Source organism: Sus scrofa, chromosome 3 (assembly GCF_054392235.1).
Source record: "Sus scrofa isolate SSC_HxYL_T2T_F1_AM1 chromosome 3, Sscrofa_HxYL_maternal_Yorkshire_Landrace_v2.0, whole genome shotgun sequence".
Taxonomy (NCBI): Eukaryota; Metazoa; Chordata; class Mammalia; order Artiodactyla; family Suidae; genus Sus; species Sus scrofa.
Window position 1 is genome coordinate 139,567,882 of NC_139385.1, and position 24,619 is coordinate 139,592,500.

Sequence of the window (24,619 nt, forward strand, 5' to 3'; positions counted from 1 at the left end):
GTCCTGTATCTTTTTCTCATTTCCTTCTTTCTGTCTTGCTCCCCCGTTCTCACCCACACGCCTTTAATTTCCTACTGAGTCCTCCTTTCCCAGGCAACTTACTTTCCTTGAACCTTAGCCCTGGGGTAAAAGGCAGCCCAGCAGCCGAAAGGCCCTAAGGCAGCATCAGGAGCTGGGCCGGGTCTGGTGCCTGCGTGCTGCCCAGTGCTGGCCTCGGGGTCCAGCGTCACTGTCACTGCTCACCTGGGGTCTCCTTCAGAGGAGCCTTTTCCTCCCCTCTCTTTCCTCCTTCCCCCCCTTCCCTCCCCTCCTGCCTTCAGAGGAGGCCCAGATTCCTGGACCCACCCCAGACACAGCAGCCCCCGAGTTCTCTTTGAAATCCCCTGGGGTCTTTTTTTAATGTTAAAAAATGTCAGGATTTTGTAGTCAGGTAAGCAGAATAAATTCTATTTTAAATTTCTTCTTTGAAAATATTTATCTTTTTATTTTGTCACAGCCCAATGATGATAATTACCCAGAAGATCACTAGTTTGGCTTGTGAAATCCACGATGGTAAGAATTTGGAAATTGATTTATCGGCACTGAAAAAAATTTTATTCCGACAATCTTTGGTTTGAGATGCTACTGTTAACTTTCTGCTAGTAGAAGAAGGAAGGGGATGGAGGTAAGACAGGGGAAAATGTTTAACTCTGCTGAAGGTTGTTCAAGCCTCATCATTTTCCTTCGCGGTTTATTTCTTTTTCAAAAAATTTTTGATTTCTTTTTTTTTTTTTTTTTTCTTTGCAGCCATGTCTGCAGCATTTGGAAATTCCCAGGCCAGGGATCAAACCCACACCGTAGTAGTGACCTGAGCCACTGCAATGACAATGCTAGATCCTTAACCAGCTTTGCCACAAGGGAACTTCCTACACTGTTTATTCTTAATTTTGCTTTCAGTTCAGTGACAAAAGCAAAGGAAAACAGTGTGATTCACATAACCCACATTAGTGGCAAGTTTACTTATTTATTTATTTCCTTTTTAGGGCCGTACCCACGGCCTGTGGAAGTTCCCAGGCTAGGGGTTGAAGGGGAGCTGCAGCTGCCGGCCTACACCACAGCCACAGCAACGCCAGATCTGAGCCGTGCCTGTGACTTACACCACAGCTCAGGGCAATGCCAGATCCTTAACCCACTGAGCGAGGCCAGGGATCGAACCCTCAACCTCATGGATACTAGTCAGATTCCTTTCCTCCATTCGTGGCAACTTAAACTATAAAGGAAGTAGACCTTTGGTATAGGTCAAGTTTTACTCATCCCTGCTTCATTTCTGTGTTGCGTTTTCATTAGAACTTAGTTCCCCCCCGCCCGCCTCCCTTGTACTTACACACACACACACGCATTTACACGGCCTTTCAGTGTCAATATTATATGTTCGTATTCCATGCCTCTGATGCATGAACACCTTGCCATGGCAAATGCTAACAGTCCAGACTCTGGCTTCCTCAAAGACGGAAGGAGCACGCTCTGCAGAGAGAGAGTCATTCGTTGGTGGTGCTGGGTCTCCAGCCTCACTGGAGCCATCACCCGCCCTGGGGCATCTGCTCAGGACCCTTGAAATGCGTTGCTGCTTTTCTTTTTAATTTCATTGACGTCGAGTTGATTTGCAGTGTTGTGTCTGCTGTACAGCAAAGCGGGCCCCGTGGTACACACACACCTCCATCCTTTTTCAGATTCTTTCCCCTGGAGGTTATCAGCCTCTCGAGTAGAGTTCCCTGTGCCGGACAGCAGGTCGCTGCTGGCCATCCATTCCATGTACAATTGCCTGCATGTGCCAGCCCCGAACCGCGATGTTGCTTCTTAACTTAGACCTCCCTCTGGTCTTTCCGTTGGGGTTCAGATTTAATCAGGTGATGTGTAATCACAGGTAAGGTTCTCCTGTTTGAGGACAAGGTAAAGAAGTGGATAGAGCTGGTCTGTGGGGGACCGTGTCATTCACCAGAGTCCCGGAGGAGTGAGGATTCACCCCTCGCTTTCTGCTGCGCGTTGAATCCACACCACTGAGCTCAGTCATCGGGGTCATCCCATCATGTTTTAACGCCTCCTTCTGAAAAGTCGTCACATGTACCATTAAATATGCTGGCATCGGGGAATTTTTAAATGTGATAATGATTTCCTCTAGAAACGGGTCACGTTAGTTCTGTGACACGTGTTATTTGTCTTACGCCGAGCCAGAGGTGTTGGGTTACATGATGGCCCTTTCCCATGCCTGAGCCTTTGTTGTCCTGAGAAAGCAGGGGGCCAGTGACACCAAACCGATCTACCACAGTTGTGCTTGTAGCATGAATTTCAGGTGATGAAAGCGATGCAAGTGTGGATGGGAAAAGCATCTTGCTGAGAGATGTGAGCGTTGATCACCTGCCTGTTTCTGTTTCTCAGGGATGTTTCGGAAGAACGAAGAGCTGACGCCCTCACAGAGAGGCTTGGCAGTGAGGTGCGTGCCGTTAAGTTGTCTCCTGCCGTCGTTGGCGCTGTCCCTGCCGGGGACACCCGGTTACTTACGGCCAAGCCTCGCTCGTCCTCCTCCGAGAGGCTGGGTCCATGAAAACCAAACCTTCTTCCCTCTCCACACCTCCGGCCACCAAATCTGGCTGGGCCGGGGCCAGGCACCCCTTCCTAAGGCTTCACATCACACAGCGTCGCCTCCTGTGTACCACGAAGCTGCCTGTGAACGTTTCTGTCTCTGCCATGAGGCTCTGCGTCCCTGAAGACACAGGAAGGGCACACGGTCTCTGCTCATTCCAGGGAGTAATTGCAGTTGCCGTCTGTAGACCAATAACGTCATGGCAGGTGCTGGGTTTAAACGGCAGGTTGGCCTAGCACACAGGTGCCACGTGCCACGTTTTGAAATAATGAAGAGCCAGCAGGAGCTTCTCGGTATTTGAGGAATTCTCTCCCTCCAGTTCATTTATGGCAGGTCCTCCGTTGATGCGTCTAAGGAATAGCTTCATTTCTTGTCAGGGCCTGTCTTCACCTCATATAATTAGAGTTGAGATGCTCGTGTTATTTCAAGAAAACCTTCCTGTGAAATACCTTGTTTCCTGTTCATCTAGAGCTAATACCTGCCGGGTTGCCGGAAGAATGGGATTGTTTGTGTGGCAGGCAGGCCTACCCTAGGTGCTCCCCTTTTATCCCAGGCAGAATGTCTTGAAAATCTTCTCATTTTCCCCATCTTTAAAATTACTCTGTTTTGATATTCGATATAGTCAGTCTTTTTTTATTTTACAGCTGCACCTGCAGCATCTGGAAATTCTTGGCCCAGAGATTGCATCAACACTGGATCCTTTAACCCACTGGGCCAGGCTGGGGATCAAACCCATGCCTCCACAGTGACCTGAGCCACTGCAGCCAGGTCCTTAACCCACTGTGACGTAGCAGGAACTCCTAGTCAGTCTTTGTATATTGATAAATATACACTTGAATATACTTAGTTGATGAGGGTTAACTTGATCTGGGCCCCCGGACCTTTGCGAGTCCTTGGTCCGTCCCAGAAACAACTTGTTAATCAGCGCTCAGCCCCTGCTCCCCACCCCCCCGCCCCGGCAAAACCCCAAACTGAGTTCAAGTCCACGCTGCGCCTCCGGAACATCGGAAGAGGGCCGAGCGAGGACGGTGGGAGAAATCCCGCGCCTCCCTCTGTTCTGCCACCTCCGGACCTCGCCACCCGCCCGCACCCTTCCTCCACGGTGCCCAGGGATACCCACCCCGGGCCAGGCTGAGGCTGGCTTCCCTCCCGCTTGCAGCCCAGTGGCTTCTTTCTCACGTGAGAACCGTGCGGCTTCAGTTGCCCCGGCCGGTCCCCCGTCACCGTCTCCCTCTCTGCTGGGTCTTTCCCACCAACTGGGGGAGAAGCCCTTGATGAGCTCAGGAAGACCCCCTGCAGGACGCCTGCTCCCTCCCCTTCCCTCCTCCCTCCTGACCTCTCGCATTGCTGCCCCCACGGGCCTGCTGCCAGGTCGCCCTTCATCTGGGCAGATTGCATCGCCAGCCTCAGGTTGCAGGCGGCTTGACCTCAGCGCCCAGCCCTCTGGTCCCCATGGCTCTGGGGGTCCTGGGCCCAGGGTGCTTCTGAGGTCCTGCTACCGCCCCTCTGCCTCTCCCCTTTGCTGAATCCCCGCCTCACCGCTGACATGTGCTGTGCCCCAGAGCACATCCTGGAACTTTCCCATCTTCTCCAGGTGGTCACGTGCCTCCGTTGGCTTTCAGTGCCATCTCCATACTCGAAGTCACCTAAGTTGTTGACCCCAGTCCACCCTCTCTCCTGAGCTCCAGCCTCGTCCGTCCGTCCACCTGCCCTTTGAGCATCTCGGTGTGGCTGGAGCATCTCCAGTGGAACCTGCTCAGGGTAGAGCTGAGCTGTCTCCCTCCTCCCGCTCCCACCCCACCCATTGCCCGTGCTTACCACCCCTCAGGTGCAGAAACTTAGGCAAATTCCCCTCTTCTTCCTGCAAACCTGCTTCCCCAGCAAGTCAAGTGAACCCTTCTCTTGAAACCTGCCTCCCATCCGATGGTGACGTGGGACCGTCTCTACCCTGACTGGGCCCTCGCACCGTCCTGCTGATGTGGCCCCCTCCTGGCCCCGTTTGCCACGTGGTCCACGGTCAGAGCTTTTCCAGCCGGGCTCTGTGTTCTCTCCTGGCCTCCAGGTCTACTGTCCACCTGGCAGCCAAAGGCTCTTTTGCTGTGTGCTGAGACTGAGAAGCCCTGACCTGAGGTGACGCCCGGTTAATATCAAATAAATATTTTTGGAGTGAAAGATGGAATCTTTCATGTCCTGACATAACTAGAGTATAAGGGATTATGCTCAGTTCTCCTTTGCCTGGCACATGGTCTCATTATCTGCTTCTTTCCTAAAATGACTTGTCATTTGGTATATCAGTTGAGCCAGGAATGACTCCAGTGAATTTCCCAGTTCAGAATGATCTCCTGTCCTTGCACCTTGTGATGCATAGTTTGACCGGGTGAGGTTCAGCTGCGCCGTGAGAACCTGGCTTTGCCTTGGCCTCAGAGTAAGTGGTGCTGAAAGTGGGGCTCTTGGCGGCTCCGTGGTCCCTGGATGCTTGTCCCGGGGTTGGCGGCGGGGAGAAGGCCGCCTGTTTCAGCGCTGCCTGGAAAGAACCACAAGAGAAGATCTACCAGAAATGCCTTGCTCTCAGTGTGTTGAGCCCTCAAGGAAAAAAAAAAAATGCGAGGTTCAAAACACTTTTAATTGTAAAAAAAAAAATAATTCAGGAAAAAATATAAAGGGAGTTTTGGCTAAGTGGTGACTTAGCTAAGTGTCAGGTGGTCCAGAAGCACTGGTTCCTATTCGTGTGTGTGTGGTTTTTCTTCCTTTTATAAAACTAGGTGTCGGGGGTTCTGTCGACTACTCTGGGCCGTGGAGAGTGTTGGTGCTATTCTAGGCACCCCCTTACTGTATTAGGGAGGAAGACGGGAGCTGTACCATGTTCAGGACCTGGCTTACTGTCCCCAAGTGTCATCATTCTTTTATTTATGGTGGTGTATTGTTGTCAGTGGATGGCAGGCTTGACACATGGAGCTCCTTTTAAAAAATGAAAAACAGGCGTTCCCTTGGGGCTCAGCAGGTTCAGGATATGGCATTGTCACTACTGTGGCTCAGGTCACTGCTGTGGCAGCGTAGGTTCGATCCCTGGCCCAGGAACTTCCACCTGCTGCAAGTGCAGCCGAATGAATAATAATTAAAAAAAAAAAACAACAAAAAAACACCACACACTGCAGATGCATTTACTTGAGAACATAGATGGTGTGCCTAGTGGCCCATGCTCCTGACCGTTTTTCACCCGTTTCCCTGCGTGGGGAACTGGAGTGCTGGATGAAACTTTAGGCGCCACCCGCCATTGGGACTGACCTGAGAGCCGCTGAATTAAATGTCGCGAGCCATCCGGATCCCTTCCTCTCCCGCAGTCCATCCGCTCCATCAGCAGAGCCCACGGCTGTGCTGCCAGGATGGATGTGGGCCCTGCTCCCTGGCCGCCGTCCCCTCCCCTGGAGATCCTGTCGCCTCCTGGCTGGTCTCCCCACCTCCACCCTCTCTGTCACACAGGGGCTTAGCGGGCTTCTTGTGAGACTCAGGTATTTTTAAACTCTGCCGGAGTCGTTCCTCCCATTCAGAATAAACTCCGAAGTCCCCGCCGGGGCTGGTAAGGCTTGTGAGGTGTTGGCTCAGCTCTGCTCTCTGAGGCCCTCCTGCGCCTTCCCCGGGGTCCCCCCGCTCCAGCCACTCGCCCCCCCCCCCCCGGCTCTTGGAAGGTCCCCATCTCGGGGATTTCACTCTCACTGTTCCCTCTGCCTGGACCCCTCGTCCTGGACTTTGCCACGACTCGCTCCCTCAGGCCTCCAGCATCTCCTGGTGGGAGAGGCTTCCCTGGCTTGTCAGTATAACAAGACCCCCCGGGCCCTGCGGCTCGTGGCACCTCTGAGAGTATCTCGTGTATTTCCTCGTTTTCTGCAGCGGCTTTCAGCCTGGGAGCCCAGCATCCTTCTGTTTTGTTTACTGTGGTGTCCCCAGACTCTGGAGCGTGAGCGCGTGTGTGGCTGTCGGCACACATGCGGGTGTGTTCGGTGAGTGAGCGAGCTCCTGCCAAGAAGAGATGCCGCTTGCCACCCAGTCTTGCCCACTTGGCTTCGTTTGGCCCTGAGGAGCTAGGCAGGAGCCCTTCGGAGGTGCTCGTGAAGATGCGCAGGGAAACGCTTGCGTCCGGAAGTCCTGCTGGGCAGGCCTTCATCCCCAACCCTTAAGTGCTCCTTGTGTGGCTGCCCGGTCCTGGCAGGTTTTCTGGACGCGTGGGCTCCGGCTCTCAGGTTGCGTGTCTCTTCGTTGCAGGCGCATGCCCAGCCTCCTGGAGTACTTGAGTTACACCTGCAACTTCATGGGCATCCTGGCCGGCCCGCTCTGCTCTTACAAAGACTACATCACGTTCATCGAAGGCCGCTCGTACCACGCCGCGCAGTCGGGCGAGAGTGGAAAGGAGGGGATCCAGGGCGAAAGGACGGAGCCGTCTCCAAACGTAAGATCGGGGATTCATCTGGAGCCTCTAGAGCAGGAACTGATTAGCCTCATCTCCTTAACAACTCTGACTTTTTCACGTTCCAAGTCTCCCCATCTTTTTCTTTAAAAGTATTTTTTGCCGTAAATGACTTTTCACACAGTACGTAGTCGTGATGCCTCGAAGTACAATTGTGATAAAAGAATGAAGATAGGAGTCCTGTCGTGGCACAGTGGTTAACGAATCCAACTGGGAACCCTGAGGTTGCAGGTTTGATCCCTGGCCTCGGTCAGTGGGTTAAGGATCTGGCATTGCCGTGAGCTGTGGTGTAGGTCGCAAACACGGCTCGGATCCCTCGTGGCTGTGGCTCTGGTGTAGCCCAGCAGCACAGCTCCGATTAGACGCCTAGCCTGGGAACCTCCTTATGCCGTGGGTGCGGCCCTAGAAAGGGCAAAAAGACCAGAAAAAAAAAAAGAGGTTTACTGAAGAAACTGTGCTGGGTTCCTTAGTGAGAGTCATGTTTTTAGTTCTGGAATTTTGTTTGTTTTTTGCTTTTTTAATGGCTACACCCATAGCATATGGAAGTTCCTGGGCTAAGGGTTGAATAGGAGTCACAGCCAAGGCCACAGCCACAGCCACACAAGATCTGAGCCGAGTCTGCGACCTACACTGCAGCTTGCAGCAACACTGGATCCTTAACGCACCAAGCGAGGTCAGGGATCAAACCCAAATGCTCTCGGAGACTACATTGGGCTCTTAACCCACTGAGCCACGGCAGGAACTCCAGTGGTTATGGAGTATTTTACAAGAAAGCCCGTCGCGTGGAGCTGACCAAGCCCAATTTTCCAGGCTTTTCCCGTACCTATTCTGTTCATCCCAGCACAGTGAGACTGTTCTTTCCCTCTCCTCATCCTCATCACTGCCGGTGAAATCTTATTCCTCTTTAAAAGCCTGCTTCAAATATTACCTTTTCTGTAAAACCCTGTCTACTTTTTACAATAAAGCGATAGCGGTGGTGGGCGCTTTGAAAGCACTTTCAGCCCTTCAGACAGTGTCGGATGCTTTACTCGCCCCCTTCGCAGAAGAGCGCACGGAGGCTCAGAGGCCAAGTAACGGGACCGAGGGGTCCCAGGCTGGCCCGGAGACGTGGCGCTCGACCCAGGCAGCCTGTGCCCCACGCAAACATCATCTTAGCTCCTCGGGACGCCCGGCCGCCGGCAGGTGCCCACGCTCCCTGTCGAGAGCGGCTGTACGGCCGCGTGCGGGCCGGGGCCTGTTGGCTTTGATCTGGTACAATCTAAAAGCCTATGAGAAATAGGCCGTGGACAAGTCTGAGACAAGAAAGGGGGGCTAGCGTGGTTGCTCTGAATGTGGGGTTTGGAGCCGGGGACCCCTTCCTTTCCAAGGTGTTGCGAGACGCAGAGCGAAGGAGCACGCGCACCGGTTTGCAGACCGTCGCTCCTCTGCCCTGTGACTGTTTCAGACCCCTGGGTGCCGTTGGCTTCATATTCTTGGTGAAGTGTGAAGTGACTGGGCTGAATGTCAGACGTGGACTCGGGCATATCCAGTTCTCTTCCACTGTCTCGTGTCTCCGGACGGACCACTTAACGCTTTCGAGGCCTCACTGCCGTGGGAGGATGTCAGGGTAACTACGGACGGCTCGCATATTCCAGAAGTTCCCGTGAGCTGTGGTGTGGGTTGCAGATGCGGCTTGGATCCTGCGTGGCTGTGGCTGTGGTGTAGGCCAGCAGCTACAGCTTCGATGTGACCCCTAGCCTGGGAACTTCCATATGCTATGGGGTGTGGCCCTAAAAAGAAGAAGGAAAAAAAAGATACAGATTTGCCTGCTGAACCAAGGACCAGGATAATAGGAGGTTAAATACGGTGAAAGTGTATTCTTCTCTCAAGCGTCTGGTCCGTGGATAATGTGGGTTGGGGATCCAAGCGCTCCCCAGTTTTTGCCACCCTTACGGTGTTTCCCTCCTCCTCGTGGTCTAGATGGCCCACCACTGACCTTGTCCCTGTTACCTGTGACCACATAGCTACCACACTCAGCCCCAAAGGAGTCTGTGACGTGTGGGCTTTAGCTAGACTTCAGCACCTGCCCAGACAGAAATCCCACTGCTGCAGAAGATGGGCAGGAGGGCGCCTGGGCACCAGGGCCTCCCGCGACGTCTGTAGGTCTTGAGTGTTGGCTTGCTTGCTTCCTTCTTTCTTCTTCCTTCTTTCCCTCTTCCCTCCCTCCCTCCTTACTTCTTTTTTTTTTTTTTCTTTCCTTTTTTGGCTGCCCTGCTGCCTACAGAGTTCCCAGGCCAGGGATCAGATCCAAGCTGCAGTTGCAACCTTTGCTGCAACTGTGGCAACGCTGGATCCCTGACCCACCGTGCCAGGCTGGGCATCAAACCTGCATCCCATATCTCCAGAGAGCAGACCCTGTTGTGCCACGGCGGGAACTCCCTGTTTGGTTTCTTGAGTGAGGCTTCTGCCATCTCCTGCGTGGGGTGGTCAGACCTGAGTGCTGGTCTCTGGAGCCGGGCATGGGGTGGGGGTGGGGGGCTGAGGATGTCACCCCTCGGGCTGTATCACCCATCGTCTCCACATTCATTCCAGCCCTTCCCCAGCCCCACTCTGGCTCTGTGTCACTAAGCCTGGCTCCTCCCTGGTGAGGCTTCCCTGAGAATCGACTTAAGGCCTCTTGCCAGCATGCTGGAGGGGTGTCTCCTCTACTGAGCACCGAGGCCTTGGGAGCCGGGGTGACGCCTGGCTTCCCAGATTCAGCCCCCCACCCCCACCCCTGCCACCGCCCCTTCTTCAAGGCCCTGATCTTGCATTGGCTGAGCCTTTTTTTTTTGTCGTTGGTGTGCATGCTACCTGGTAGTTGAGATCGGGTATATGTTACTTTAAACTTTTTTAAAACTGAGACCTGGAAATGAGTGGGCATAGTCTAATGGCCGCAGTATTTCTCATTTTGCTACTAAGACGATGCACCCAATTTTTCGGTTAATATATGAGGCCGTTGGGTTCATCTCACTCCATTTATAATTACAGTTTTTCTCTAATTACCTGCTTCAAATCCCTTTCTGTTCAAGTGTGTAAGTTAGATATTTTGGAGGTGGGGGCGAAGAAGAGGTAGCCTGACTTTCCTGGAGGATTTGAACGAGGACCAGGAAAATCAGAATAAGAACAATTGCAGCAAAGAGCCCTTGACCCTCCAGAGCCTCCCGACAGGAGCAGCGGAGAATAAAGCAAGCTTTTTGGAAGGTTCAGGAATCCACGTGTGCCCTGGCTCTTGCCTTGAGCCTTTCTTTAGGCCTCATTACAGAACGTGTTAGAGATGGCGATTCATCTGCAAATTACTGTAGTTAATTTTGACTCTTATTACTGGGCGGGACAGGACGGCCACATATTTTGTTCCATCCTTTCACCTGGATCCAGCCTTTTCTTTCGTTCACGTGTTTCTTTGCCTTCATGGCCTGTATACTCTCCTCTAAGTCGAATCGGATTGAAATCGTCTACCTACTGAAAAGACAAAAACACCATGAGCTGGGCTCTGTCAGGGTCGTTTAAGTTGAGCGGAATGCGGTGATCGTGAGCCTTTGCTTCCAGCAGGATCTTTAACGCAAATCTTTGCTTCGTCTCAGGTGTGTTGCTCCTTCGGCTTGATCCCCTTGACCAAAAATGCATTAAAGAACTCCGCCGTGTCTAGACATGTGAAAGCTACTGTAAAAATAGTATCCATGCAATACTTCAAATTTGGAAAGGAGAAAAAAGCTCAATGGGAAAAAAAAGCTCTGTGTGTGTGTGTTCATATTTACTCCACTCCCGAAACCTACGCATGGTAGCGTTTTTGCACAGTCACACCGACACGAACACACCTGTGTCTGCTTCTAGGTGGTTATTAACATGCGGAACGTCCTGAAAACACACGTTTGGGTTCCTGGCGTGATTTGAGCGGCAGCCCAGAGGCAGCCGATAGAGGTCGGGCTGGACGGTGAGACGGTGGCGACGGGAAATGCGGGGCCCGCGCCGCTCCTGACTTCAGGAAGGGCCCCCTGGCGGCACCAGTGAGAGGAGCTGGAGGCGTGGGACTGAGGTCACGCGGTCTCGTCTCGTTTTCAGGCGGCAGTGGTCCAGAAGCTCCTCATCTGCGGCCTGTCCCTGCTCTTCCACCTGACCGTCTGCAGGAGGCTGCCCGTGGAGTACAACATCGACGCGCATTTTCAGGCCACGGCGTCGTGGCCCACCAGGGTTCTCTATCTCTACGTCTCCCTTCTGGCTGCCAGACCCAAGTACTATTTCGCGTGGACGTTAGGTGAGCAACGTGTGCACAGGCCTCTCCTTGAGAGGGGGACGCGTGGCTTAGCCTGCAGGGAGCCGGGAGAGCGCCCTCTTGAGGACATATGGTTCAAGACCCGCGCGAAGAACGAGGGTCGCGTAGAAGCAGAAGAAGGACGCGTCCCGGTTCATCGCCCACGTGGGAAAGCCCTTGGGCTCCCCTGAAAACCGGATGCGGCCCATTTTGCTTTAATATCAGAGGAAAATGAGCCTAAGTCTGCCCTGACAGTTTAGGAATAAAAGATGGTAGTATGTCATCATAGTTAAGAATAAAAGATCATAGGATACGTCTTTTGGTCGAACGGGGTAGTTTGTTAATAGGTTCTTAATAGTTTTTTGTTTTTTCCTTTGTGTACCACAGCTGACGCTATCAATAATGCTGCCGGCTTTGGTTTCCGAGGCTACGACAAGAATGGAGCAGCTCGTTGGGATTTAATTTCCAATCTGAGAATTCAGCAAATAGAGGTTAGTACATCAGTAAGAAGTTAGTTGCCAAACGATACTTTAAGTGCTATATTTTGCTTTTGTAGGTTATGACGTGATGTTCCGGGTGGTACTGGAAGATCTGTAATAATAACGCTCTTTCGTTCCTTCAGCCGCTATTTGTTGGGGGTCCACCACGTGCCTCAGGCACTGGGGATCCAGCAAATAAGATGGGTCCAGTCTGGACCCCCGTGGGGCTCACGGGGTTACAGAGAGAGCAGTTGTGATCAGAGGGGCGGAGGGTGTTTATAAGATAGGAACCCAGTGGAGTCTAGGTGCTCAGGGAAGGGGTCCTGAAGGAAATAATGTCCTCAGCTGAGTCTTAGTTTAGGTAGGAGGCAGCCGGGTACCTCAACTAGCGGGGCGTGGCCCGAGGGAGGGCGTGGCCCGGTCCGGAGCGCGGGGAGGGGTGACTGACGGGGCGGAGAAACAGAGGCCGCGTGGGGCAGGGTTGGAGGCCATGCAAGGGTTCTGAACTCCCCTGCAGAGCCATGGGGCTTTGCAGGTGGGTTCCGTGCAGGCAGGTAAGGTGATCACCTGGTGGGTTAGGAGGATGGGGCCACGTCAGGGAGAAGGCGTTGCCCTCGTGGGACGGTGATCTGTTAGGCAAGGGTTGTGTTAATCCGGCGTGACCGGGACCTCGACCAGGGCAGTGAGGCTGGAGGGAGGGAAACGCGCTGGAGAACTGTTTCAGAGACCCAGTGGGAGCTGGGGATGCTCTGGAATCAGCAGGAGAATGAGAGGAGTCACGCTCAGATGTCTGATTTAAGCAACTAGATTCACGTGGTACCTTTTATCTCCGGGGTAAGGAACCGGGAATAGGGCAAATTTGAAGAGAAAGATAATGTGTTCAAATTTCAGGGTTTTTTTTTTTTTTTTTTTTTTTTTTTAATCTGTCTAGAGCCGCTTCCCTCAGCATATGGAGGTTCCCAGGCTAGGGGTCTAATCGGAGCTGTAGCTGCTGGGCTACACCAGAGCCACAGCAACATGGGATCCGAGCCACACCTGTGACCCACACCACAGCTCACGGCAATGCCAGATCCTTAACCTACTGAGCAAGACCAGGGATCGAACCCTCAACCTCAGGGTTCCTAGTTGGATTTGTTAACCACTGCGCCACGACAGGAACTCCTCAAGTTTCAGGTTTAACTGAGTTGTCCAGCAGGCCAGTGAATGGTGAAATATTAGCTGAAACATCTGAGTCTGAGATTGTAATTTGGGAAATATCAACAGTCAGCATTTCTGGTTTTGCTTTATTTATTTATTTATTTTTAGGGCCACACCAGCAGCATATGGAAATTCCCAGGCTAGGGGTCGAATAGGAGCAACAACTGCCAGCCACAGCCACAGCCGCAACCATACCAGATCCAAGCCACATCTGTACCCACGCCCCAGCTCACAGCCATGCCAGATCCTTAACCCACCGAGCAAGGCCAGGGAGTGAATCCGCAACCTCATGGATACTAGTTGGGTTTGTTGCCACCAAGCCACTCCAGCATTTGGGTTTGGGAAGAAGCCATGAGGGTGCCCAGGAGGGTCACTGAGCGAGTGGAAGACAAGTGTCCCCGTACTTCCTTCCCGGCCAGGCGAAGGAAGGCGTGCAGGAGGGGTGGGGAGAGAAGAGAGGAAAAGCCGCCACGGAGATGGCCCTGCGAGCCCACGAAAAGGGCTGTTCCCAGCGGGAGGCGCTCCCGGAACTCTGGGTGAAACGGTGATGGGAACAGCCCGTGAACGGATGGGGCTGGACCCGCTGCTGAGCCTTGGCATCACCGAAAGCAGGATGAGGGCATTAAACTCCTGCGGATGTGGCACCACGGGCAACACAGGCCTGCTCGGGTCTCTAGATCTTTCTCCATTGAGAAGGAGTATAGAGTCCAGGGAAGCGAGTTAAACACCAGGCCCAGTGGTGGGAAATTCTGAGGATGGATGACCCAATTTTCTCCAACAAATATGTGGCCTGGGAAAGAGGGGGCCAGTGAGGGACTATGACAGGTGACAAGGGACTTCAGCCGGACGTACTTCATGGACCGGTTTGGATCCCGACTGCGTGGGTCAGCTGGGAAAACCATGCTTTTAAACCAGAGTGCGGATTAGATGATGGGAAGGAATTATTAATTGTGTTTTAGGTCTGATCATAGTTTTGTAAAGGTCTTTATTTATTGAACCCACACCCTGAACTATTTACAGGTGAAATAAGATCTCTGGTGTTTGCTTTGAAATACTCTTGACAGTGTCAGAAATAGCAGGGGAGGGAGACGGGGAGCGAGGATTGTGGAGACTGGGTGGTGAAGGTCTGGCCGCGTTTCTCACCTTTTACTCGTTCCTCTCAGCCCCGGGGCCTCTGAGGCTTTTTTCCTAATAGCCTCCATGAAAGTTTAATGCCACAGATAGACTGTTTATCTGTTTATGTCAAATACATACACGTGTGCTTTGCGCATAAAAAGACTAAGACTTTTTTGCCTCCTGAGAGCCAGTTTTCACCCGCCGATATTGACAAGAGGGCCGAGTAATGAGCCGGAGACTGAACTGGTGGATAAAGTGCGGAGCTGGGGAGGGCGGTGACCCGAGGAAGGAGCAGAGGCCCGGAGCCCAGAGCTGCCCTGAGAGCTGGGGTGGTGTTTGTGGGGGGCTAGAGCGAGGGGCCGGAAAGGGAGGGGGCTGTGCAGACCACTCCGGGGGACCAGGTCCGGGGAGGGGATGACTGGAGAGCCAAAAACGTGGGGGAGACAGAGAGGCTGCACGCTATGGGGTGTCCAGTCCGGTCCCCCGTGAACGGCCACGGAGAGGTCATTCTCCTGCCCCGTCAGGGATGTCTTGGCAGCAAGTCCATGGCAACCCCTGTAAACATTAACACACGGGAAAAAAACACCGAGAATGCATTTACCTCTCGCATGTTCCCTGCAATACACAAGCTCCTTTTGAAGAGGGATGTCGGTCTGGTCCTAGAAGCAGCATCAGGGAAAGAAGGATCACACACCATCATAGTCGGGCGGTGTGCACTGAGCGAGGTAAAGTGGTGCGTGGAGCTAAAGCTGCTTTATTTCGTGGGCCAGAGGAAAAAGTTCCTTTGTTTTTTTTTCAGATGTCAACAAGTTTCAAGATGTTTCTTGATAATTGGAACATTCAGACAGCTCTTTGGCTCAAAAGGTAAGCGCCTTCCAAAACCGCCAGCAGCTGTGCTTTGCCTCCAGCGCTGGAGCATCACCGAGTTCTCGTTCTTTTTTTTTTTTTTTTTTTTTGTCTTTTTTTTGCTTTCTTGGGCCGCTCCCGCGGCATATGGAGGTTCCCAGGCTAGGGGTCGAATCGGAGCCATAGCCACCAGCCTACGCCAGAGCCACAGCAACGCAGGATCTGAGCCACGTCTGTGACCTACACCACAGCTCAGGGCAACGCCAGATCGTTAATCCACTGAGCAACGGCAGGGACCAAACCCGCAACCTCATGGTTCCTCGTCGGATTCGTTAACCACTGCGCCACGACGGGAACTCCGAGTTCACGTTCTTGAGTCAATTGAATTCATGCTGTGATCTTGTGTTAAGTGGGCCACACAGCCAGCATCCTCCAGAGCAGGTGCTACCCAACCTGAGAACCGTCAGGCTTGCGTCATGTCACTGACCTCTCAGCCCGCTGTTGGAGGCTCCCGCCGAGGCCTGAGATCACCAGTATGTCCATCCGTGGGAGATTTGGTCTGGTAAATGGCTACACAACCACTATATGTGTGCCCTGGGTTTCCACAGCGGTTCCAGTTGGGAAATAATTCAGTACGACAGGCTTTTGTATGGTGAGCCCAGGATGCTCAGGTGAACAAGATGCATAGACCCAGCAGTCTGAGTTCACGGTCCTGTTAGAAACAGGGCCAAAAAATTTTTTTTCCAGTGTTATTGGAGTCCAGTCAACTTACAGCGTTGTTAGTTTCAGGTGTACAGCAAAGCGCATCAGTCACACACAGACCTGTCTACACGGGCAGGTCACAGTAGGGAGGGTGAGAGCGAGCGCGAAGGGTCGGGGCACAGATTGGAAGGATACTCTTGTGCTGAGGCTCATGTTCAGGACGGGGTTACATGGACAGCCCAGGCAGAGAAATGCTTACAAACGATGAAGTCAGGGAGTTCCCTGGTGGCTCAGCCGGTTAGGGGTCTCGCATTGTCACTGCTGTAGCATGGATTCGATCCCTGGTCCTGGAACTTCCACGTGCCAGGGGTGTGTCCAAAAAGAAAAACAAAAACAGCGCACCGGGCCGAAACTCCGGTGGTTCTGTCTCCTTGTTCCCAGTGGGACACTGCCCGGTGATGGCAGGGCTCGAAGCACCCTTCTCCGTAAAACAGCCTTCTTTTGTAACGTCTTTTATTTATGACAAGTTCAATATCTTTCCCCCTTAAAATGTCCAAAATATATTTTCATCTCATGTTGCCTTCGAGTCTCCCCAGTGACTGCCTGTTTTCTGAGCTAGTCTGTTGTGTTATTTGTTCTTGTCGTTATATTTTAAATGTGATACCTTAAGAAAATCTTATTTTCATCTGAGTTCTCAGCATGTGACAGGAAAACCTTAAACACAGCCTGCTTCCCAGGAGAACCTTGTTAGATCCATTGAAAGTTGAAAATGTTACCAAAGAAAATAAAACCATGTAAAAATAACCTTTATATTTGTTAAACTTTCTCTGTACATAGAATAGATTCCCAGACGCTGGAAACAAACATTTTAGCAATGGCATGTACCCGTCAAAGATGGAAATTAAATCTCTTTTCATAAAGCTGCTACTTAATAACCATAATCTCCCTGAGGCCACAGATCAGGTTGATGCCTAAGATAAGTTGTGCCTGTTTTCCTGGATTCCAGCAGTAATAGAAGAATGGTCACCGTGGGCTTTCGCGGCTCTAAACGCTCCTGTCTCCATGGTTTACAGGGTGTGTTATGAACGCGTCTCCACAAGTCCCACCATCCAGACGTTCATCCTGTCTGCCATTTGGCACGGGGTGTACCCCGGCTATTACCTGACCTTTCTCACGGGCACCGTGATGACGTTGGCAGCACGAGCTGTGAGTATGGAGAACCGCTTTTCATCAGGGGCATAAAAGGCCGAGTAAGAGGGGGAGAAAAACACAGGAGTTCCCTGGTGGCTCAGCAGGTTAGGGATCCGGCATTGTCACTGCTCTGGCTCTGGTTACAGCCACATCAAATCCCTCATGGCACGGCTTTGATCCCTGGCCCAGGAACTTCCACATGCTGTGGGCATGGCAAAAAAAATTAAATAAGAAAAAAATTTTTAAAGGCTGAGTAAGCCTCTTAGCGGCGGCCTTGCATCTACGGCCCAGTCAGTGCTTCGGCCCAGCTGGAGGGCAGGGTGTGCCTGGCCCACGTGTGTGCCGAGCTGCCTCACGGGCTCCACGCTTGGGTCATCTGAGAGGAAGCCCTGGCCCACAGAACCCCCCCCCCCCCAGTGTATTCCTTACCATCCATGAGAATCTTCTGGAAGATTGCTCAACACTGAGTTAAACAGAGAGGATCAGGCGGCAGGTTTACTTGAGAAACGTTTCCTGAGAGCTGCAGCTTTTGAGTCCTCTTTCAGATGCAGAGGGACATGTGGCCAGGCCTGGGTAACAGGGGCCGGCCATGCCCGGGGGTAGCCACCCCGAGGTGCAGGTCCCAGGTCTTTGGAGCAGTTGCCTGGTTGAGACCTGGTGCCAGGATTTGGGAAGCAGTGGAGCAATTAGGTTGGTGACGGGTGAGCAAAGAAGAAGGGCAGTTTCGTGTAAGTCCTTGAAGGCCAATCAGAGGAGAGCAGTGGGACTGGACCTGTGTTTGCAGGGCCTCATGAGGGCACAAGCGAGGTGGCTTCATTTACCAAACAGGCAGATGTGTACTTTCTCATTCGGTTTTAAGGTGCCTTGGGGGCGTATGAAGTCAAAGGCAGCAAGTATTGACTAGAGGCTCTTTTCTGTGGTCTGTGGTCTAGTGGGGGCTTCAGGGGTGTGTATGAGCGCAGGTATCGGGCGTGGGGGGCGAGGGGGGTACCTCCCCTCCAGGGCGTGTGCCTGGGTCCCTTCACTCTGTAGGGAGTTAGTACCGTGGGTGTCTGGAGGGAAGGGAAGCCCCTGGGCTGTGCCGACTAGAGGTGGCCTCCGTGGGAGCGTGTGCTTGGCTCTGGGCTTTGAAAGTTTTCAGTAGTGAGTGGCGTGTCGGCGGGAGGAAACCACGGTCTGGGTGTGGAAATGACACGAGCCACAGAGGGTGGATCATTCTGGAAAGGCAAACAGGAGAGGTGGGGTGCGGCGAGGAAGAGGCCAAGGACCGAGGACCGCAAACAGCAGGCCCGGCGGAGCCTGACCCTTGCTCTGTCCGCACATGGGCGAGTCGGGGAGGGGCTGCTGCGAGCCGGGCCTCCGGAGGGGGCCTTAGCCCTGTGGACAGGAGGGAGGGCGGAAGCTCGTGTGGCCGGGAGGCAGGCCCGGCGGGGTCGGAGCCCGGCCCACGGTCCCGGTCCTGCCGAGGCGCATGCTCGTCTCCGGGACGCACCAGGTGGTCACCGCCCGCGTGGCATCTCGGAGCGGGCCGCTTCCACCAGAAACGTGTCCGATGAGAAGAAGCAGCAGCCCAGAGGAAGAAAGCAGTGCTTGGTTAAGGTCGCCCAGTTCCAAACTGAGATGTGTGGACTGTTTTAGAAGCTAAAAAATTTTAAAAGAGTCCTTACTAGAAAGTACGTTTTTTCCTGAGAAGCCTTTCCCAGTTTCCACTTATGATTGAATACCGTGTTTAATTGCCATTTATTTTAATAAGCGCTGTTTGACCTGGGCTCGGGGTTGACAGCTGCCTGTCGCACTTGCAGAGATTATTAGTGCCCCTCTAGCCAGCTGAGCTAACTGGGCACAAGTGCACAGGTGCCGAGATGGGAGAAGAGGAAGCATGGCCCGTTTCATAGTAGTGAAAAAAATGGATTGGCAAGTGGAGTTTGTGTACATGTAGGCAGACCTCGGAAACACTGTGGATTCGGTTCCCAACCACGGCAATAAAGTGGAATTGCAATAAAGCGAGTCACACACATGTCTTGGTTTCCCGGTTCATACAAAAGATGTGTTTAGCCTACTCTGTAGTCTCTTAGGTGTGCAACAGCACTAGGTCTAAACATACATACCTTAATTTAAAAATATGTTATTACTGGAGTTCCCGTCATGGCTCAGTGGTTAAAGAATCCGACTAGGAACCATGAAGTTGCAGGTTTGATACCTGGCCTCGATCAGTGGGTTAAGGATCTGGTGTTGCCGTGAGCTGTGGTGTAGGTTGCAGATGCAGCTCGGGATCTGTGTTGCTGTGGCTCTGGCGTAGGCTGGCAGCTATAGCTCCAATTTGACCGCTGGCCTGGGAACCTCCATATGCTGCTGGTGCAGCCCTAGAAAAGGCAAAAAGACCAAAAAAAAGTTATTGCTAAAAAATGCTGTCATCTCAGTCTTCAGCAAGTCACAGTAGCAACATCAGAGGTCAATGATGACACATCACCATGACAAATATGATAATAATGAAAACGTTTGAAGAATTGCCGGAAATGTAACATCGGGTCACGAAACAAGCAAATGCTGTGGGAGAAACGGTGGCTATAGACTTGCTGGATGAGGTTTTGCCATCCACCTTCAATTTATAAAAAATACGGTGTCCACGAAGGCTGGGAAAGTGAAACCCAATAGAATGAGTGTGCCTGTGCTCTAGTGTGCCACGTGTGGTGTCAGGCACTCTAGGCGGTGTTATTTTTAACGTCTAAGGGAAACTCCGTTTTCATCGAACTTCAAATCCACAGAAGAGTTGCAAAGAACGCCTGCCTGTCCTGTGCCCAGATTCAGAGATTGGGCCCGTGTGTTTCGGCATACACGCCCTGGTTTTGATTCGTGCACGTGTTAGGGTTTTCTCAACCGGCTTTTCCCACGGAGCTAGTACCATTGCAGAGGCCCACCCGCAGCATACGAGTGTTTCATGCTTTCCGCATTCTTGAAGCGCTTGATGTCGTCAGCGTAATTTTTAAAGCAGTGTTAGAGATAAATATTTTTGTTTCTTTATTTCAGGTGAGAAATAACTTTAGACATTACTTCCTCCAACCTCCCCAACTTAAATTATTGTATGATATCTTAACGTGGATAGTCACTCAAATAGCAATAAGTTACACAGTTGTGCCATTTGTACTTCTGTCTATAAAACCATCCTTCATGTTTTACAGGTAAGTGTAACTCTAAAAAATATACCTTTGGAAATTCTTTTTCAAAGAAAGCTTCTTGCTCTTGTGTAGAAAAGAGAAATAGTGCCATCATTTATCTCCTGCAGTGAAATGCCTTATCGGTTGCTTTAATATCATGAACCCAGCAAGCTCAGGGTTTTTGTATGGACTGATTCCCGTCACTGAGACCTGAGATGAGAGTGTGATTCAGAGGGAGGAATGTCAGCCGGGTAGCCACTGCTTCCAATCTCCCAGAGGTTTCACCGGAAAGTAGAGCTCTTTCGGCTGCACTTTGTGTATTAACTAGATTATTGTGATTATTTGACAAGGTCTCCATAGACTGACTCATTCTGTTGTACATTTGAAACTAATATGCTGTTATCAGTCAGTTATATCTCAATTAAAAAGAGAAACATCAGGCTAGCTTTGGTCCACAGGCAGTATTGGCTCACTCCTGCCCTAGAGCCACAATCTAGCCGTTTATGTGTTAAAGCGGAGGCTGGGGCAGACGTCAAACTTAGCTCCTGATGGTCACAAGTGACAGTGGGTAAATTCATGGACCAAGAGTTCAGGCCGTTAGCCTGCTGACTCCAAAAAGAAAGGAGAACTTAAAGGTGAACATTAGGAGTTCCCTCTGTGGCTCAGCAGGCTAGGGATTGGGTGTTGTCTCTGCAGTGGCTTGGGTGGCTTCGGAGGCACAGGTTCGATGCCCGGCCCAGCACAGTGGGTTAAGGATCCAGGTGGTGTAGGTCGAAAATGCAGCTCAGAGTCAGTCCCTGGCCCGCGAGCTGCTACGTGCTGCAGGTGCGGCAAAAAAAAAAAATAAATAATAAATAAATAAATAAATAAATAAAGTATATGATGAAGCAGTTTTTTATAAAAAAGTGTAGCTTGATCTTGACCTGGAATGATTAATTCTCTTAAATTCTTCAATCAAAAGATAATCAATTACTTATATCTCCTTTATTGGTTCCCCTTTCACCCTTTATGTGTTTCCCCGGTGCCTTGTCATCTCTACATTATCGAATTGCTGTTTTAATTCCATATTTGTTTTTCTGTCTCCTCTCCCTCCCCCACCGAACTCCACTCCCCCATGTTAGATAGGGATATCTTTGCGAGCAAAAACTTTACAGCTACACAAATTCTTCATTACCCTAGCGTTTAGAATGACAGCACAGAGTGTGTGGTCAAAAGTCACTGAGCAGAATGTGACGCTGATCGTACAGGCAGACATAGGCAACTCCAGCTAAAAAGTCCATTTTAACAGAATTGTTTTATATGTTTCAATGTGATTGAGCTAGGGATCGGATTTCCTGTCTCAGGTATTTTGTTCACAGGTACTTGAACGCACAGCTGTAGAAACAATAGGTCACATCTGGTGCATATTTAATGTGAAGCCTGATACTTTTAATAATGTGACCTTCATGCCTTGACAGTAACCGTCAAGAGGCGATACTGCATGTCTGTTGCTCACATCATTGGCACATTTGTAACTTACTTGGAGACAGCAAATAGCAGGCAGGCTAATACCCGCCTTTTCTACCCGTGTTCTCTTAGTTTGCTCATTTTTTGATTCTGTGGATTTCAGAGATTTTTTTTCAGATCTCTGCAGCTATTAAAAAATACCTTTTTGCTTTTGCTCTGTTCAGTCCTGGCCTTATGACCCTTCCAGAGGAATGTAGTGTGATATCTAGTGTCATGCTTCTAAGTGGCCTGGGTTTATACAGTGCTTCATAAATGCCCACAGGTACACATTGCGACTAAAAGAATAAATATATGCATCCCAGGTGGGGCTTGTGACATTCTGACTAACGTCAAATTAAGACTGGTCACTGATCAGAATTTAATAAAGTAAACTTTCCCCTTTTCCTTTTAGCTCCTGGTATTACAGCCTTCACTCCCTTGGTATCTTAGTATTATTGTTGTTGCCGGTGAAAAAAACTCCAAGAGGAAAGAATACGCATGAAAATGCTCAGCTGTCACGATCCAAAAAATTGGACGAAGGAGAAAATTCTTTGGGACAGAACAGTTTCTCCACGACAAACAGTGTTTGCAGTCAGAGCCAGGAAGTAGCCTCTAGACATTCATCATTAAAGCACTGATGGGGAAAACACTCTGACGGCTGTTTTTCGTATGTTAACAGAAACCAATCTTAGCACCTTTCAAGGGGTTTGTGTCTGTTTGGAAAGAGAGCACGTGGGGCGGGGGGGAATCAGACAGTTCTGGGTAGGGAATTCCCTGTTGACCAGATTGGAAGTGGAGGGAAATATTCCTCCCCGCTCATCCCTGGGGGCCACGCCTTACACAAATATTTCCATTATTGCAGTGGGCACTCGGGACCTCACCATCCGTCCGTAGGGTCGTACAGGTGCCCTGTTGCTGAATGTATGTTGCGTATCCCACGGCACTGAAGAGGAGGGCGAACAACTGTCAGTCCACGTGATTGAGAAAAATTAACTTTTCCAAATGAATGTCTTGCCTTAAACCCTCTATTTCCTAAAATATTGTTCCTAAATGGTATTTCCACGTGTCCTATTGTATGAACACTATTTCTCTGTTCTGTGTCGTATGCTGCCCAGGAATCCTGGAGGAATTGGAACAGGATACTTCAGAATGTGGGTACTTTAACATGCAATAAACATCTCAGTATTTGAAGGGATTTCTGAAAGTATCTCGGATGAGAACAGGATGTGGTGAAACCGTAAACAGTCACGGATGCCAAATGATAGGCAGTTTATTTTCCTGGAGCGTTTAATTACCCTGTGTCCGTCCGAAGGCCCTTCAAGGAAGGATTTCTTAAACGTAATTACAGCTGGTAATGTGATATTTTAAGCTTATTTTCCTTAAAAAAAAAAAAAAAGAGAGAGAGCGAAGACGACAAAGGAAAGAAGGAAGGCATGAATGAAGAAAGCCCAGCGTGGACCAGAGTTCGAGCCGGTGGTGGCTGTGACAGGTACACACAGGTGTGCCGTGCAGGTGACAGGTGTCCAGCAGAAGGGCTTTTCACCCCTATTTATTGGAGTTCTTTGTGATTCTGTAAGACATACATGTTGAATGACTTTTTAATATGTTGGACTTTTCAAAGAAATTTATCAAGCGTAAATTATATGGAATTATAAAAGTATTATGAAAATTAAATGGGAGATTACACGAAGGTTTTGAAAGAGAGCTCATTAAGGTTCCTCTCCAGCTAATCACTTTTTAAATCTTTGACAGTTTAATTCAGAGAATAATCTAGTTTCCAATCTCTTAACATATCACATCAAAACTTTGCCATTAACTCTTGTTCCTGAGTTTCAGATTCTTTAAGAAGAAAAATGCGCTTTGCTCTTATGGGTCATCCTGGCCATGATAAATTTCACCTAGAGTTGCTAGGTGTCTTCTTTGATCCCACAGTCTTGTGAAGCTTAAGTAGCTGAAAGCAGAAGAGTGGGAGGCAGGCGATGCCAGCGTGGCATCAGGCTGAGGCCGTGGGTGATGAATCATGGGCCCTCGGGGAGAAGGATGGGCAGGGCTTCCGACTGCACTTTCCTGTGACCCATCCTTTTGTGGAATTTGTTTTCTTTTTGCCTTAAATTTTTTAATGAAATGCAAATTGTCTGTCTGTGGGGAGTCTCTCTTTTTTTCCCTGTCATTAATAAATTTGCAAATGAAGTTAAAGACGGGACAGTTCTCTGACTTCAGCTATGTAGTGTGTAAAGACGAAAGGAAAAGCAGATATACTTGGCACTTCTGAGGTCTAACCAGCAAAAGTATCGGGGTATCTCCCTAGAACTTTAGAAGTAGCCTAGTCTTTGTTTATATGAAACGTGTTTATTTTTCTAAAGGTACATCTTTTCTACCTGAGCATGTTAGCCACGCCCTCTTACCTCCGGGGAAAGGCTGGATTGCCACATAAATTTTTTTTTCTATTTTCCCAGGCATTGAAGTGAAGCTACCTGCGGAATGCGGGAGGTTAGAAAAGAGTAATCCCAGAAGGTACCTACCCCGCCCCCCGGGGTCCCCTCAGTTTCATTAGTGCTGCAGGGGACCTCATGACTCTTAAGCAAAAGGGAGTAAGCTTAGAGCCTAAAAGACACGTCTAGGCATGTCAGAAGTGAAAACAAGAAGACGAAATACCTTTTTTTTGTTGTTCAGCCTATCTAGCTATTAACAAATAATCATGATTCATTTCCATTACCTGACTCGATTTCATGTCTCAGCCTATAAGCCTAATATCACCGTTAGCTATTTTTGGCTCAATGACTGTAAGTGGAGCCCTGTCATCTAGAAAGCAGGACAATTGAGGAATTTTCCAATTACTTGAAGAGAAAACATTATCAATACAGTTTGGCTGATTTCCACTCCCCCCAGGGATTGTCTAGGTTTGGTTTTTGTTTGTTCGCTTTATTTGCGGGGCGGGTATAAAAGGAATTTTGAAGGGCTTTTCTTTCATCTTGTGATTAAACATACTTTATGTCATCTGGGAGAAAAACTAAAGAAATGGTTCTAATTCTCGGCTCTTTGCTTTTTCTCCCCAAGAAGACTTTTTGTGCTCTGTCAATTGAATAGATCTACTTG

The 24,619-nt window shown here is 50.4% G+C and overlaps 1 protein-coding gene across 8 annotated transcripts in view; it reads left to right on the top strand.

Moving 5' to 3' along the window:
- MBOAT2 (membrane bound O-acyltransferase domain containing 2) overlaps positions 1-23,719 on the top strand; it is a 194,816-nt gene extending 171,097 nt beyond the window's left edge. For 7 of the 8 annotated variants that reach the window (XM_085020012.1, XM_085020010.1, XM_085020009.1 and 4 more), the window contains 9 exons: positions 497-552; positions 2,416-2,470; positions 6,881-7,064; positions 11,163-11,355; positions 11,740-11,843; positions 14,944-15,008; positions 16,766-16,898; positions 19,911-20,062; positions 21,936-23,719. In XM_085020012.1, the coding sequence (XP_084876138.1) occupies positions 497-552; positions 2,416-2,470; positions 6,881-7,064; positions 11,163-11,355; positions 11,740-11,843; positions 14,944-15,008; positions 16,766-16,898; positions 19,911-20,062; positions 21,936-22,161 (1,168 nt within the window). In that variant the 3' untranslated portion in view covers positions 22,162-23,719. Of the gene's footprint in view, positions 1-496; positions 553-2,415; positions 2,471-6,880; positions 7,065-11,162; positions 11,356-11,739; positions 11,844-14,943; positions 15,054-15,151; positions 16,899-19,910; positions 20,063-21,935 lie in introns of all 8 variants that reach the window. The other variant, XR_014842570.1, reaches the window with a different exon arrangement.
- The last annotated feature ends 900 nt before the right edge of the window (positions 23,720-24,619 follow it).